The sequence below is a fragment of the Myripristis murdjan genome, chromosome 5 (genome assembly GCF_902150065.1).
Source record: "Myripristis murdjan chromosome 5, fMyrMur1.1, whole genome shotgun sequence".
NCBI classification, from domain to species: domain Eukaryota; kingdom Metazoa; phylum Chordata; class Actinopteri; order Holocentriformes; family Holocentridae; genus Myripristis; species Myripristis murdjan.
Genome location: NC_043984.1, coordinates 37,829,017 through 37,845,602, shown reverse-complemented (window position 1 = coordinate 37,845,602; position 16,586 = coordinate 37,829,017). Strand labels below are relative to the sequence as shown.

At 47.0% G+C, this 16,586-nt stretch overlaps 2 protein-coding genes and 2 long non-coding RNA genes across 4 annotated transcripts in view; 3 read left to right on the top strand and 1 right to left on the bottom strand.

Annotated features, from left to right (window-relative positions):
• The window catches only part of LOC115359520 (V-type proton ATPase subunit S1-like), an 11,019-nt gene extending 8,182 nt beyond the window's left edge, over window positions 1-2,837 (top strand). Inside the window, exons 6-8 of the mRNA XM_030052052.1 lie at window positions 1,022-1,072; window positions 1,379-1,616; window positions 2,151-2,837. Of these exons, the coding sequence (XP_029907912.1) occupies window positions 1,022-1,072; window positions 1,379-1,616; window positions 2,151-2,417 (556 nt within the window). The 3' untranslated portion in view covers window positions 2,418-2,837. The remainder of the gene's footprint in view (window positions 1-1,021; window positions 1,073-1,378; window positions 1,617-2,150) is intronic.
• A 2,548-nt stretch (window positions 2,838-5,385) lies between these two features.
• Window positions 5,386-10,638, top strand: pde12 (phosphodiesterase 12). Its single transcript, XM_030052282.1, has 8 exons — window positions 5,386-6,138; window positions 6,773-7,200; window positions 7,636-7,741; window positions 8,095-8,239; window positions 8,337-8,415; window positions 8,492-8,614; window positions 8,736-8,941; window positions 9,509-10,638. The coding sequence occupies exons 1-8, from the start codon at window positions 5,579-5,581 to the stop codon at window positions 9,632-9,634; spliced, it is 1,773 nt and encodes a 590-aa protein (XP_029908142.1). The 5' UTR covers window positions 5,386-5,578; the 3' UTR covers window positions 9,635-10,638.
• An 860-nt stretch (window positions 10,639-11,498) lies between these two features.
• Window positions 11,499-13,305, bottom strand: LOC115359698 (uncharacterized). Its single transcript, XR_003928271.1, has 3 exons — window positions 13,197-13,305; window positions 11,967-11,995; window positions 11,499-11,803 (listed from the first exon to the last, which is right to left on the bottom strand). It is a non-coding gene; the product is annotated as an uncharacterized LOC115359698 (long non-coding RNA).
• Window positions 12,828-16,151, top strand: LOC115359697 (uncharacterized). The gene is made up of 4 exons (XR_003928270.1): window positions 12,828-13,034; window positions 13,158-13,328; window positions 15,391-15,574; window positions 16,070-16,151. It is a non-coding gene; the product is annotated as an uncharacterized LOC115359697 (long non-coding RNA).
• The last annotated feature ends 435 nt before the right edge of the window (window positions 16,152-16,586 follow it).

The following is a 16,586-nucleotide window of genomic DNA, read 5'->3' as shown; positions in this document are numbered from 1 at the left end:
GTCTGCCTGCACACCTCTCTGTCTGTCTGCACACCTGTCTGTCTGCCTGCACACCTTTCTGTCTGCTTGCACACCTGTCTGCCTGCACACCTGTCTGTCTGCCTGCACACCTTTCTGTCTGTCTGCACACCTATCTGCCTGCACACCTTTCTGTCTGCCTGCACACCTGTCTCTCTGCACACCTGTTTGTCTGCACAGCTGTCTGTCTGTCTGCACACCTGTCTGCCTGTCTGCACACCTGTCTGCCTGCCTGCACACCTGTCTGCCTGTCTGCACACCTGTCTGTCTGCACACCTGTCTGCCTGTCTGCACACCTGTCTGCCTGCACACCTGTCTGCCTGCACACCTGTCTGCCTGTCTGTAAACATGTCTGTCTGCCTGCACACCTGTCTGCCTGTCTGCACACCTGTCTGTCTGCACACCTGTCTGCCTGTCTGCACACCTGTCTGTCTTCACACCTGTCTGCCTGCACACCTGTCTGCCTGTCTGCACACCTGTCTGTCTGCACACCTGTCTGCCTGTCTGCACACTTGTCTGCCTGTCTGCACACCTGTCTGTCTGCACACCTGTCTGTCTGCACACCTGTCTGCCTGTCTGCACACTTGTCTGCCTGTCTGCACACCTGTCTGTCTGCACACCTGTCTGTCTGCACACCTGTCTGCCTGTCTGCACACTTGTCTGCCTGTCTGCACACCTGTCTGTCTGCACACCTGTCTGTCTGCACACCTGTCTGCCTGTCTGCACACTTGTCTGCCTGTCTGCACACCTGTCTGTCTGCACACCTGTCTGTCTGCACACCTGTCTGTTTTGGTGCCTTCAGCTCGTCGACATTAAAACACTTTGAGATCAAATGAAATATTCAAAGTGAAGTGTTTCCCTGTGCAGGCTGCTTATGGACTTTTCTGTGTGTGTGTGTGTGTGTGTGTGTGTGTATCTGTGTGTGTGTGTATCTGTGTGTGTGTGTGTGTGTGTGTGTGTGTGTGTGTGTGTGTGTGTGTGTGTGTGTGTGTGTGTGAGCCAGGCTGCTCATGAGGTTTGGAGACGTGGCGGACCTCAGAGGCTTGTCGATAAGGTTGGACTCGTCTGTCAGCTGCTGTCTGTTAAAGTTAAACTGAAATTTAAACGTTAAATTTGGAGGCCGTTCACACACACGACTGAGAATATGCACACACACACACACACACACACACACACACATACACACGACATGCTTGCAAGAGAAAGTGTGACGTGTGAGAAAAAGTGAAAGGTCCACATCACTGACCACAGACTCACATGAATCAAAATGACCAAACTGATTACTGAAGAATTCTGCAGTCGTGCTGTGTGTGTGTGTGTGTGTGTGTGTGTGTGTGTGTGTGTGTGTGTGTGTGTGCAGGCTGCAGCTGTCCAGCACGCTGTACGAGTCCTCGGGCCAGCGCTGGTTCTCTCTCGACGGCGTCTCTCTGCTCTACAACTCGTCTGAAGAAGCCGTGTTCAACGCCAGCGAGGTGTTCGCCCCCGCCGCCTCGTCCTTCCACTGCCGGCACGTCAGCAGCCTGACCCGCCACGGGGGCCTGCTGACCCCCCACGGCCCGCACACACACACCTGGAGCCTCACCTTCACAGACTTCCAGGTACCACACACACACACACACACACACACACCTGGAGCCTCACCTTCACTGACTTCCAGGTACCACACACACACACACACACACACACACACACACACACACACCTGGAGCCTCACCTTCACTGACTTCCAGGTACCACACACACACACACACACACACACACCTGGAGCCTCACCTTCACAGACTTCCAGGTACCACACACACACACACACACACCTGGAGCCTCACCTTCACAGACTTCCAGGTAACACACACACACACACACACACACACACACAGAGCCACAGACACACACACACACACACACAGAGCCACAAACAGACTCACAGACAGACACACAGACAGACTCACAGACAGACAGACACGCCCCTAATTTGCATAAAGTAGCGTAGACCTCAACTTTATGCAAATGAGGAGACGAGAAAAGGGGATTTTGCCCAAAACGCTGGAGTGGTGCTTTACAGTCTGAATGTGGCACAGAGCTCTCGTCTGTGTGTCCTCAGCGTCTCCTCACACCCTGCCCTCCCTCCTCAGATCCAGGCGTTCGACGTCTCCTCGGGGAAGTTTTCTCCGGCGAGCGACTGCGCCGCCTTCCTGACGCCGGCCATCCTGATGGGCCTGGTCACCTCGCTCATCCTGCTGCTGGTGCTCGCCTACGGCCTGCACATGCTCGTGCACCTCAAACACATCGAGCGCTACGAGGAGCACAAGGCCGCCGCTGCCGCCGCCGACCTGCCCCGCAGCCCCGAGCCGCCGGGGCGCCGCCGCCAGCCCGACGCCGCCGACAACCACTCCCTGTAGGGCCTCCTGTCTTTAGAGACGGCTTTCAGAGCACGCCGCTGACATCTGGAGGTCTGGGTTACACTCTGAGCTTAACGCCACGCGGGAATCGAACCGGCAGCCTCCCCACAGCGCCGCTGTGATGTCAACCTGCACAGGAAAACCGATCAGAGGAACCACATCACTGCCCTCAGAACCGGACGGGTCGCCCTGCACCGACACCTCAGCCTCTTCAGCCCGGCCCGTCCCGTCAGCGGGTTCATCGTCGCTGTGCGGCTGAACTTCATTCAAACCCACAGAACTTTATTTAAAATTGTAGCTGAGATCCTCAAGTTTCCCAAAGATCGCAAACATGAGCTGCTACGTCTAAAATGAGGCATAAGACATGTAGATCTTTTCTGTTTGATGTGATTCTGCAGCTATAAAACAACGGCAGCTCGGGTTTGATTTATTTATTTATTTTTTTTTTTTTCCAATTTATTTCATGTTCTGGACCCCAAGATTGACCCCCCTCCCACACCCCCACACCCCCATGTGAGCTGATTTTGCCTTTGGGACCCTGATAAGAAGAGACATTTCTGCTTGTGTTTGGTATTAAATTAGTTAGATGCCAAAATATAATAAGAGGTGAGATGACAACATCGTGTCAAAATAATCACTCATTCTTTTTTTGTACCATGACAATTGCTAAAGACTAATTAACAGTGAAATTAATATACATTTTTATTTGTACAGCACTTTTCTTAGTACTCAGAGAGGATTTACATTAAAAAAAAAAAAAAGACAAAAATCACATAAAATAACAAAACAAACAAAGAAAATAAAGTAATCCTTTGGAACCTGAGGAAATTCAACTTGTTTTCTTTTAAACATGGGGAAAAGGTGATTAGCATATTAGCAAAAAAAAAAAAAAAAAAAAATTACTGTAACATTGGTAAAACATTTGAGAATAAAGAACATCACAAGAAAATCATGAGAAAATTAGCCAAAAAAATATGTTGAGAAAACTGTAAAATTATTAAAATGATATATTTAAATGTCAGCTCTTGTGACAGGCACTGGAGCATTCAAACACCTTTCACAAACATTTAAACTCTTCTTCATTTTGCTGAGGACCTCCAGGAAGACCCTCAAGGACCCCTGGGGGCCCGCGGACCCAAGTTTGAAAAACACTGGAATATGTCACTCTATATACAGTACAGGATTAAGATCATGTTTGCTTCATATTTCATAACTTTTCCCAAGTGAATGGGGACAAACCTAAAGTTACCATGACGACATGTTGTCAGTGTGCTGTAAACCGCTGCTGAATGCTGTGATCCTCGCCCTGCTGTCTGCATTAGAGACATATCCTCCCCCAGGGCATGCTGGGAAAGCACTCAGTTATTCTGGGAGTAGGTTCATACCAATAATATTGACTGATGGTTTAATAGTAAATTAGCCAGTCCTGCAGAGGAAGCAGGACACCATACCAGTCCAAACGCAGGAGGAAGAAATCTACATGGACCAAAAAAACAAACAAACAAAAAAACAACAGCTTGTTTTGATTTTCAGTCACAGATTCCCTCTAAAACAGACTTTTAAATGTGATTAACCTAACCCGCATCATTATCCTGCGTCATCATCCTGCATCATCACCCTGCATCATCATCCTGTATCATCACCCTGCATCATCATCACACTGCATCATCAGTCACCAGGGGGTGAGGACAAAATTCCAGAATATCATATTACATAAATTACATAAAAATATTAAAAAGAGCAAATAAATTCAAAGTTTTAAAGTCTTTTGCATCTGTGGAGTGTCTAATGGTCCTAATGTATTGCTTGACTTCATTTTCAAAAATGCAAAAGAGTGGGTTTTGGTTAGTGTGACGACATTTGTGAATATGACATTTAGCTGATAGTATGATTAGATTAACAGTATCAAATTGCTTTTCCCCCCACAGATGGATAATTAAAGAAGCCAAACAATATATGTTCAAAAGTTACAGATATCTTTCAGTAGTTTGGTAGAGAATGGGCAATTCCAAAATAAATGAAAAACATCTTCAGGGGATCCTTGACAAAAACCACAGTTAATATGTATATCTTTTTTGAATCGTTGTGAAAAAAAAAAACAACAACAAAAAAAACTTACTTCTACATGGGTAGAATCTGTGAATTATTTTAAGACACTTCTTTCATTTTGTTAGTAATCAAGTATTTTGCAGGTAAATTCCAAATTTTAGGAAATGAGCTGTAATTTCCTTTCTTTTTTGTCTGTCTGTCTTTTTTTTTTTTTTTTTTTTTTTAAATAAATAAATAGATCAATCAGTGAAAACAACGCCATGAATCTACGCACTCTCATACAGTAGGGGGCGGTAAGCACCTTAAAGTTGGTTTGAAGAGGAAGGAAGAAGTCGCTGCTGCGCTGTCAAGTTTGCCATAATAACACCGGAAGTGGTGCACGGCCTCACGAGGCTTCCGTACTGTGCGTCACATAATACTAAATATTTTACCATAGTTTGATATTTGCTCTTTCCAAACCTTTATTAAACCGTTTGAACATTTCTTTACAAACAACAGTGGTATGATACATCACTAACACACGTCTTTTTCAGACAGCAGACAAGCAGCATGTACAGTCAGATATACACAAGGGAAATAAAATAAAACAAAATAATGATATTTAAAAAATTAGGACTCCTAGGGGTTCTCTGCAAGTTTAAAGTCCTCAGTTAAATGAGTTTTGCAACATTCTTTTTCTTCGTTAATGTCAGTGATGAGAAGCAGTAACATTTTTTGTGAAATATGTGTAATTTTGGTTATATTTTCAAAAATCTATTTTTGAGTTTAAAAAAATCTCAAAAATGAAAGCTGGGTTAATTGCGAAGTCATGTCAAGGTCAAATATTTGACCTTTTTAAATTTTAAATTAATAGGTTTTAATTTTGGAACAAGGACCGGAAGTCGAGCCATTATATTTTCGCTAACTTGACGTTTAAACAGAAGCAGGCTGACGTCAGCAGCTGTGTGCCGGAAGTGTGCGCATGTGTTTCATTTATTTCTGTTTTTGTCTTTAATGTCGGACTGAAGTCTTCCTCTCCTTGGTGTTGTTAGCACTGTGGCTAACTTTTCCTCACACACACACACACACCTGACCAGCTGACCCCCGCCGTCCTTCCTCCTGTCCCGGGACCTATGTTGAGCCACCTGTCCGCTGCCTGCAGACTGTTCCCCCGCCGCCTGCTGCTGTCCGCCTCGCCCCGGACCCTCCGCCTGTCCCGCCCGCCGGGCGGCATGGAGCCGGTCGCGGTGCGCTGCCTGCCCGGCGAGGCCAAGCTGACCATCTCGCTCCGGCTGCAGGGCAGCCAGAGGCACATGCTGCGGGAGCAGGACGAGCCGCTGGGCCGGGCGCTGGCCCGCATCTCCAACAGCCTCGCCAAGAGCCAGGGGAAGAAGGCCAAGAAGAGCCGGGAGCAGCCGCCGAGCGAGGCCGCGGAGCCCGCCGTGGTCAAGCTGTTCTTCGGCGGGGAGGAGGTGGCGGAGGACGCGGTGAACGCGGAGGCCTGGCGGGACGGAGCCGTGCTGCAGGTCGGGGAGGTCCGCTACTCCGTGCTCCGGAACCCGCCCAGCTTCACCACCGCCGAGCTGCCGGCCTCCCTGCTGGCCGGCTTCCCCGTCTGCCCCAAGCTGGAGGTGGAGTTCGGCAGCCTGCAGGACTCCGAGTTCACCTGGTTCAAAGAGAGCAGGCCGGACAGGTAACTGTCACACTCACGCTCAGTCTGACCAGAAAAAAAAAAAAAAAAAAAAAACACCAGTCAAAGCCAACTGATGCAGCTCCAAGACTGTTTAGGCCCCAGTCTGCACACACACACCATTTTACAACAGGCCACAAGAACACATGTGGACTGCAGGCTTTGGGGCCCAAACTGCATGGGATTAGCAGAAGGTGGGCGTGTCTGCAAAGGGGAGAGAACCCATTTTCATTCACACAGCTGGAGGTCAGAGGTCAAGGGACCCCCACAGTAACAGAGGTGTTCATTCACTTCTGTGTTTGGCACTGAGCTCATAGTTAGTGCTGCTGTTGGACTGGACTGCAGTTTACTGACAGCTGTTTCCACTATTCTGTCCCCCCTCATGTATTTAAATAGGGATATATCTATATACAGATAGAATATAGATATATCTATCCAGTAATTTTAAAAAAAGGCAGTAACAGAATCTCAACCCTTAAATGAATTGAGTTGTTTTTCCCACCCCAGCTGTTCTCCAGCTGTTCTTGTTTGTTTGTTTCAGGTAAAAACTCAAGAGAAAAAACTTGATCATGACAAAATTAATATCATGAGCAAAAACCACTGAGCGTCACTTTGACTCCTGTTTGTTTTCTCGCAGCTCTGAAGGAGGCGGGACCATCCCGACGGAGGAAGGTGGTTGGACGGAGGTCCAAAGTGGGCGTGTCTACGTCCCGACCAATCAGGACATCGGCTCCAGACTGAAGCTCTGCTGCACGCCCGGGGACGGGACGCGGTGCGGCCCCACCAAAGAGCTGGTTTCCATGGGAACGGTGGAGGCCGGCCCGGGAACGTGCCTGTTTGACAACCGGCACCCGTACACCGCCAAGGAGGCGGAGCCTGGCGCGGTCCGGGTGGTGACCTACAACATCCTGGCGGACGTGTACGCCCAGACGGAGCTGTCCCGCACGGTGCTGTACCCCTACTGCGCCCCCTACGCCCTGCAGCTGGACTACCGGCAGAACCTGATCAAGAAGGAGCTGGCGGGCTACAACGCCGACATCATCTGCCTGCAGGAGGTCGACAGAGGTGACACACGTTAAACACGCCGTCCCTAAAACGTCTCAAACCCGTCCTGTGCTGAAGTGCAACCCCACGAAACAGACTCTTACTGTGTCGATTTAATACATTTCATATTATTTCTTATTATTTTTATTAGTTTCAGTGTTAGTTTTTGTCCTTCTTTTTTAAATACACAGTGTTTATCAGGGCTGAGATTCAAAACTAACCCTAACAGACAAAGCTGAAGACATTTTCTCTAATATTTCAGTTTATATTGTAAACACACAATACAGTTTCAGGTGGTTATCCTTTTTTTTTTTAAAAGCCTTGTTTTTAGGTAGACTGACTGACAGAAGCACTTTATTGAATGTTCCTTTAATATGTCTGACCTCATGCATCACTGAGCGGTAGGTGTGTGTGTGTGTGTGTGTGTGTGTGTGTGTGTGTCTGATGTCTCTGCAGGTGTCTTCCTGGACAGTCTGGGTCCGGCCCTGGACGCCTTCGGCCTGGACGGCGTCTTCAGGATCAAGGAGAAGCAGCACGAAGGCCTCGCCACGTTCTTCCGCAGGTCGGCTCCGCTCCGTTTTAGTCGAGTCGAGTGTGAGAAAGTTCAAAGGGAAACTGAGGCACATTAATGAGCCGCTCAGATGAATAAATGAGATGAAACAAAGTGAGAGCAGGACCCAGATGTGAGTGCAGGTCCCACCAAGCTGCTGCTAAATCTCCTTGACACCCAGAATCCTGCCTGTGTCGTTTTACGGTCCGTGCTCGTGGTCGGGGGGTTTTTTGTGAACCTGGTTCCTCTGGGAGACCCTGCAGGGGCTGGGTTAGGGCCGGGCAGGTGTTCATGCACGGTGCTCTCAGGTGCAGCGTCCGTTCAAAGTGAAAAGATAACTCAGTGGCGTGTCTCGGTGTTTTCAGGTCGAAGCTGAAGCTGCTGAGTCGTCATGACATCACGGTGAGCGAGGCGCTGACCTCTGACCCCGCCCACTCCCGCCTGCTGCACAGCGTCTCCGCCAACCAGATCCTGAAGGACAAGATCCTGCAGAGATCCACCACCGTGCAGGTGCTGTGTGTGTGTGTGTGTGTGTGTGTGTGTGTGTGTGTGTGTGTGTGGCTGCATGGTGAAGTATCAGCTGATCCTCCTGACTCTCTCTGTGCAGGTGAGTGTGTTGGAGCACCTGGCCGAGCCGTGCAGGAGGATCTGTGTGGCCAACACTCACCTGTACTGGCACCCTAAAGGTGGGTGGTGTCCCTCGCCCCTCTGAGCAGCAGGTGCATGTCGACGGTTTGGAAAAATAAACGTGTCTCTCCTCAGGGTCCAACGTGCGCCTCATCCAGCTGGGCGTGGCTCTGCAGCACCTGAGTCATGTGATCAGCGAGTTTGCACCTGGAGCCGCCCTGATCTTCTGTGGGGACTTTAACTCCATCCCCGACTCAGGTAAGCCCTCCTCTAGACCAGGTAACCCCCCCAGCCAGGGCCACCCCCCCTCTAAATCATCTCTCTCTCTCTCTCTCTCCCTCTCTCTCTCTCCCTCTCTCTCCCTCTCTCTCTCTCTCAGGTGTGGTCCAGCTGCTGGTCCAGTCTCAGGTGGAGGAGGAGCATGCAGACTGGCTCAGTGGAGGTCCAGAGGAGTCCTGCAGGCTGCGTCTGGAGTCGCCCCTCCCCCCCCTGCAGAGCGCCTGCGGTCGCCCGCTCTACACAAACTACGTGGGCGGCTTCAGCGGCTGCCTGGACTACATCTTCCTGCAGCCCGACGCCATGCAGGTGAACGGCCTGATGGGACGGGGAGAGGGCCGACTGTGACGCGCCATGAGCTGCTGGGATGATGCAGTGATGATGTGCTCTGTGATTGGCTGAGATGATGTGATGATGCAGTGATGATGCAGTGAAGATGTGCTCTGTGATTGGCTGAGATGATGTGATGATGCAGTGATGATGCAGTGAGGATGTGCTCTGTGATTGTCTGAGATGCAGTGATGATGCTCTGTGATTGGCTGATGATGCAGTGAGGATGTGCTGTGATTGGCTGATGATGCAGTGAGGATGTGCTGTGATTGGCTGAGATGATGCAGTGATGATGTGCTGTGATTGGCTGATGATGCAGTGAGGATGTGCTCTGTGATTGTCTGAGATGCAGTGATGATGCAGTGACGATGCTCTGTGATTGGCTGAGATGATGCAGTGAGGATGTGCTCTGTGATTGGCTGATGATGCAGTGAGGATGTGCTGTGATTGGCTGAGATGCAGTGATGATGCAGTGATGATGTGCTCTGTGATTGGCTGATGATGCAGTGATGATGCAGTGACGATGCTCTGTGATTGGCTGTGCAGGTGCAGCAGGTGATCCCTCTGCCGAGCCACCAGGAGGTGACGGCGTGCCAGGCTCTGCCCAGCGTGGCTCACCCGTCCGACCACATCGCGCTGGTCTGCGATCTGAGCTGGAAACATGACGTCTGACCTCTGACCTCCGACCTCACCGGCCCGGGACCGGCGCTGCGTTCATGTGCCGGTGGGAAAACCCAACATCCAGGACGTCCTGTGGGCTGCTGCACGGCGCTGTGCTCAGTCTGCATTGAGACCCGGATGACAAACAGCTTATTGAACAAACTTTATTTGAACAGCTGTGCCAAACAGATGTGATGATGATGATGATGATGATGATGATGATGATGATGATGAACCTGTGATGAAGGCTCAGGTGTGTTTTAGAGTGAGTGTGTTTTTTAGCCCGCTGACTGACAGTGACCCAGATCCCGGGGCTGCCTCCATGTTTCAGGCTCTGACAGGAAGCGGCTCGCGGCACGTCGCCACGGAAACCAGCTCCTCTGACGTTTTGCTGCGTTCAGGTCCTGTAGGAAGGAGGGCAGAGGTGAGAGGATTCCCACCAACAGGACGTGAGGCAAAGTGAGGTCAAGTCTGTATCAAGAGGAAACGCTGTCAAACCTTAATTTGACAAAAAAAAATGATCAATTTGCATTCAGTGACACCTAATGGTCACCTTTTCCAGATGCTTCCACATTATTTACCTCCTAGTCGAATATATAAAAACTGTAAATTTGTCGTGGATGTTGACGTGAACTCTGTTTTTAACTTAAGTTTGAAGTGATGTGAACGCACCGTGCTGTTTGACACATCGCTGGTCATCAGTATTATATATTTAGAAGTTTTTTTTTTTATTAAAAAACATCCCCTGGTGCCTTAAATGTAACTCTAAATCTTGCCCTCATTAAAAATGCTTAGATCTATGAATATGCAAATAGCCCCCCCTACACCACACACACAAAAAAAAAAAAAAAAAAAAATCATAAACGGTTGACATTGGTCCAGTGGCCTGAGCCCACTGGTGATCGGATGAAATCACAAATTGCTCGTTTAAAAAAAAAAAAAAAAAATCGGCCTGCATGACCTCTGACCTTTTCTAAAGCCGTTCTCTAGTCGGGCCTGGGAGGCAGCGCCACCTTCAGGCAACATCTGGGATAAAAACGGACTTTTGTCTTTCTGTGGCTCTTTTGAACTTGCAGGATTTTCTGCTGACTCGTGGTTTTTAATGGACAATATAATGTTTGGATTTGGTTCCATTTTTCCTCTTCATCGTCACGATATCTCTGACGTTTTAAGTTTCATTCTCTCCTGCAGGCAGAGTGAAGCTGCTTGAGGTGCACAAATGAAAATTTGAATCCGTTTTATTTTGCATAACGACGCGTTCACGGTGGAAAAGCGCAGCTCTAATGAAAATCAAAGTTTGATCTGCAGTTCAGTCTTTGAATGAAACTGAAATAAAAGTGTGTGCAGAGGCTGCTGCCGGCGACAGGATGTGGACCAGAATATTTAAATATGAACATGGAGCTCAACAAGTTTCTGTCTCGTTGGACTGAGATCGTTTCTGCTGCCTCAGTTGCAATTTGAAGTGTCTTCTGTTCACGACCAGATTGTTTTTCCTCCCTTGTTTTAAGAAAAATAAAATTGCAGGAATGAAAACAAGATTAAAAGAGTGCTTTTCATTTTGCTTCTGCTGTAATTAAAAAGGAAAAAAAGAAGTCTGTCCGGCTCAAGTTCAGTCTTAGAATGTTCTTTGTAATCACCTGAAGGATTTTAGCACTAACAGTGTGAGACATAATGACGAGCTGCATTCATACAACAGAAAATAAAATGAAAATAAACAGCAAAAGTGAAATGGCTGAGCCAACATGTTGAGTCAGTGACCACAATTAGCATCTAAACAAGTGTACCAATAATATATTTAAAGATAATTTAGGAATATTATATTTTATTTTTATATTTCTTATTTCTGTTCATATTTCTTATAATGGACTTCCTCTCTTGTGACGTTGAGCAGCAGCAGGTGACCCAGTTTCCCTCAGGATCACTGAAGTGACTCTGACTTGTGTTGTTTCCACTTGAAGCTCCTTTCTCCCATCTTTCTCCTGGTGTGTAAACGCAGCACGGCCGCCGCTCTGTCGCTCACCGCCACGTTGTTTTTCTCTGATTGGTCAGAAGTAGGTGAGGGGGCGGGGCCAGAGGAGTTCCGGGACGTACCACTGTTTCATGTTTTCGGGTCGCGCTGAAACGTTTCAAAATAAAAGCGTGAAATCACGCGAGAGCAGCGGGTCGCCGTGACGTTTCAACCTATGTGACGTCACAATGAAAACAACAAATATTACTGAAATAATTTTTAATTTAATCTGTCAGATTAAAAAGTAAGCGACCTCTCACCCCACCCCTCCCAGTGAGAGCCGCGGAGCTCCGCCCCGCCCTCTGAGGGGCGGAGCGTCAAGCTGGACAGACTCACCTGTCACACAGGAAGTCCCCTGGCTCTGCCTTAAAAATAAAAGCATAAAGTATTAATGCCTAATAGTGATATAATTTTGTTTCATGGTGCAGTAGAAGTTCGTTTTGTGGCTGTTTTTCTCAGATCAGCGTCACAGAAAGCTTCATTTTACACACACAAACGTTGGCAGTGATTAAAAATTTCACTCACGCTTGCAAAAACAAACAAACAAACAAAAAACAAAGAAGAAAACAACTCAACAGTGCAGTATGCCTTTGTATATAAGGTGTAAATAGGTAGACTTTTTACATATGTTAAGTTTCGTATCTCTGTATTTATTGTTGAAATATTTTGTAGTTAATACACATATTGAGACTCAATGCAAATGATGCACATACTTTTGATACAACTCTATACATAATGCACATAGATAGATAGATAGATAGATACTTTATTCATCCCGCAGGAAATTCGCAGTTTTTCAGCAGTATCCAGAGATTACAGATTAAATAATAAAAAAAAAAGATAAAAAAAATAAAGAATAAGATCTTATGCTGCGTTCCAGGCCACCCGTAACTGGTGATTTACCGGTTAAAAGTGGGCGGGGCTATTGCCAAACCTGTGAATTCACACCTGTGAACTCGATTGTGCTCAACGTACTCCAACTTCCTCGTTCGACGTCACACAGTTTATGTTTTGTACACAAACAGGAGATAGTTGTTCTTCAAGTAGCCAACGGTGAGAAATATTGTATTGGGTAGAGATAAAAAGTACTTTTTTAAGTTTATGTTGTACATACTACATATATCATTACCTGTTAAGTGTCTGTCTAACATAAGCACGCCCACTGCACGTTCCGCCATCGCCGGTTGTAACAAGAATGTTTGTCGGTTATGCCTGGAACGGTTTGAAGTCGTAACTCGTGACTTTGAAGTCGTGATTCACAGGTACAACTCCCCGCTGGAACGCAGCATAAGTACAACAACTCAACAAAAAAGTAAAAAAAAAAAAAAGTAAACAACAAACACGGACATACACGGAGCTGCTGAAAAGGCTGCCACTCGCGTCGGCGCCGGATGTAAAAAATTTGTAAGGCATATATTTTCCATCTCGCATTTCTTTCTATTTCCTATAATTTATCTATTCTGAGCAACTGAGACTGATCCAGTTTCAATCAAAAAGTATTTGCGTGTGATTGTTTTATTCTGAAAGGCGTGGCCGGAAGCGGTGGCTGTGGTTGTGTGGCTTCACCTGAGCGCGCGGCGGGGCGGCAGCGAGGCAGGAAACCGGAGCCGGAGTGTCCGGTCAGCAGGTGCCAGGCGGCAGAGCAGCGACGTGTCAGCGGAACGGGACGTCCGGTCGGAACCAGCCCCGCTGCCTGCGGTGAGTCCCGGCTCCGCTGCCCCGGAGCCCCGGAGCCCCGGCGCAGCGCGGCCGCTAACAGCTAACCTCACAGCGGGCGGAGGGACGGCGGCGTTAGCTTAGCTCCGCCGGCTAACTGAGCGGAGTGTCAGTGTGAAGTGTTCCGCGGAGCCTGCAGCTCCCCGCGGGGTGACCCGGGGCTCCGGCAGCGGGTCTGTGTGAGGAACACACCCCAAACACACCCCAGTGTCCCCGGTGTTTAAGCCGCCGTGCCGGCTAGCTGCAGCCTAACGCGGGTCCCGTTCATCCTGTTATTCTAACCAGGAGAAAGTCCGGTCCGCTGCCGTTCTCTCTGCGGTTCGGACGCAGGTGTGTTTCGGTGTGAGGGGCTCTCGGTGCTGAGGTGTCCGGCTGCGGGTGTCTCCGCCTGGAGCCTCCGCTCAGCCCGGCGCGGCTGCGGTTAGCACGGCTAGCTTAACCTGCTAACCGCCCCCCTGTCAGCTGTGCGGCGGCGGAGACACCGACAGGTTTCCTAGGATAGCGACGGAATTCACGTTACATCCGTTTGTCGCTTTGGTTTATTGGTTAATGTTAGCATTAGGCTGAAGTTGGTCATGGCTCACGTTACAGACAGGCGGTAGAGAGTGAATGCAAGTCAGTTACAACTTCCTTCACTATCCTAGGAAACGTAAAGCGGCGTCAGGTGCACACCCAGCTGATGAGTTGGTCCAGATGAAGCTGCTCACTAGGCGGAAGTGATCAGTGTGTGTGCGTGTGTGTGTGTGTGTGTGTGTGTGTGTGTGTGTGTTGTGGCTGAGCTGTCCTTATGTTACTGCCAGGTTAAGCTCTGCTGTGATTACAGGTCAGCCCGCTGATGCTGCTTTTAACCCACTGGAACCTGAACGCATCACCAGCCAGGGTTATTTTAGTTCACCAAACACTACAACTAACTAGAACAAAAACATGTTAGTCAACTGGAATCAACAACAATACTAGAGTTTAGAAAAAATGAAAACTAACTGAAGCAATATTGTGCTCTTACAAAACTAACTAATATACAGTAAAGATATACAGAATATGCGTATTCGGAAAAAAAACAAAAAACGAACTCAAACTAATGCTGACATTAAGAAAAACTCAGCCCAAATAAACTGACGACAACAAACACTCTGGAAACTAAACTGAACTGTAAATGAAAAAAAAAAAAAAAAAAAAAAAAAAAAAAAAAAAAAAAATATATATATATATATATATATATATACAATAAAAACTAATGAAAAATACAAAACTATAATAGCTCTGTTACGGGCACATATATTTTCCTTGACCTAATCATTTATTTAAATTATTTAGAAATAACTTATGTGGTCTGGGTAAGTGCTATTTTTCTTTCTTTCTTTTTTTTTTTTTTTTTTTTGGAAAGGTCAGACTTGTCAGATAAATTAAGATAAAAATAGGACATATTTAAAAATAATAATAATTGGTATTATTTTTCTCAATAAAAAGAATAAATTTAAAAAAGACCTTTGTACCACACAAAAGTTAGAAAAGCAGAGAGAACGGTGTGCACCAACATATTTAATTTGTAGAGCGTGGTCTTTACCTGCTCTACCTGTAAAGCGTCATGAGATAATTTCTGTTGTGATTGAACGCTATATAAATAAAGTTTGATTGATTGATTGACCAACAATATAAAAATATATATAAAAAAATCATTAAATTGTTTTTTTTAAAATGGTCCATACAAAAAATAACATATAAATAAACCATTTAAAAATATTTCAAAATTGAGTCTTTCTTTTTTTGACAAAAAGCGAAGGCCCAGAGTCGTGATCCTGTGTTTCTCTCCACAGAATAACTGATGTGGCCTGTGTGCCGTTTAGTTATATAGATATGAATAAAGTTTAAAAAGACTCTGCATACAAAAGTGAGAAAGGAATGCAACAACAATAATTAAAAAAAAAAAAACATTCAAAAAGTCGAGTCAGAGTTGTGCGTCTGTCTGTGTCTTTCTGTCAAAATAAAAGCCTTCTTTTTCAGCTCAGCGTGGTGACCTTGTGTTTCTCTCTTCTGGCCCGCTCAGCTCCTGTACTGATGACCCACGGTTGCCGCGGTAACGGTTGCTAACGACAGGAAGGATGAAGGCTCTGATTCTGGTGGGCGGGTACGGGACGAGGCTCCGCCCCCTCACGCTGAGCGTGCCCAAGCCGCTGGTGGAGTTCTGCAACAAGCCCATCCTGCTGCACCAGGTGGAGGCGCTGGTCCGGGTGAGCCCATCGATCACACGCCGATCAATCACACGCCGATCAATAAGTTCAGCTGTTGATGGCTGCCAGACACACGAGAGCCACTGAACCACTTGGCAAGAAGTCACCTGAGAATTTACAGAAAACAGTAAAAAGTTAGACAGAAAAAAATTATTAGAAATTACAATAAAAAATAGGGGAATATGTCCAGAAAACAAAATTTATAATCATTATAATTCTATAGTTAAAAATATGTTACAGGCAAAATACTTCATGTCATTTTATTTATTTATTTAATTAGATTTTTTTTTTTTTTTTTTGTGCAAAATTTCAGGTTACGTCCTTTTTATTTTATTTTATTTATTGCTAATTTTTCGGTAATTTCTTGTTAAGTTGCTCATGATTTATGGGAAAAAATGAAATGAATCCAGGTATTAAAGGGTTACAGTTTGGTCACAGTTTTGTTGACATTCCGTGTGTGTGTGTGTGTGTGTGTGTGTGTGTGTGTGCGTGCAGGCCGGTGTGGATCACGTGGTCCTGGCTGTCAGCTACATGTCGGAGCTGCTGGAGCGAGAGATGAGAGTCCAGGAGCAGAGAGTAAATATCTGATCAATAAGCTGACCGATGTCATTTTATGCAACATGGTGACACACACACACACACACACACACACACACACACGTCTCTCTCTGTGGAGTCTCTGCAGCGGCACCAACTGACTCCTGCAGGATGGAGTGTTTTTCCCCTTTTGGACGTCACTCTGTGCTCGGTGAGCTTCAGCTGCCTCGTGCTCAGACCTCAGTGCCGATCAGTTTGTTCAGGTTTTGGCAGACCTGTCCCGTTGGGTGTTGGACCCCCCCACCCCCCACCCCTCATGTGGTCAGACGGCGTGGATTTGGCGTTGGACGTTGTCCTCTGTCCAGACAGCGAGCAGAGCCCTGACGTCCTCGTCTGACCAGGACTGCCGCTCGTCCTCCATTTTCTTTGCTTTGTTATTTTCCTGCTACAAAGCGAGCTGCTGTGCTGACATTTA

Coding starts and splice junctions, on each gene's coding strand:
- pde12 (XM_030052282.1), top strand. CDS start 5,579: ATGTTGAGCCACCTGTCCGCTGCCTGCAGACTGTTCCCCCGCCGCCTG. Junction 7,201..7,635: donor CCTGCAGGAGGTCGACAGAG/GTGACACACGTT, acceptor ATGTCTCTGCAG/GTGTCTTCCTGGACAGTCTG. Junction 7,742..8,094: donor CTCGCCACGTTCTTCCGCAG/GTCGGCTCCGCT, acceptor CGGTGTTTTCAG/GTCGAAGCTGAAGCTGCTGA.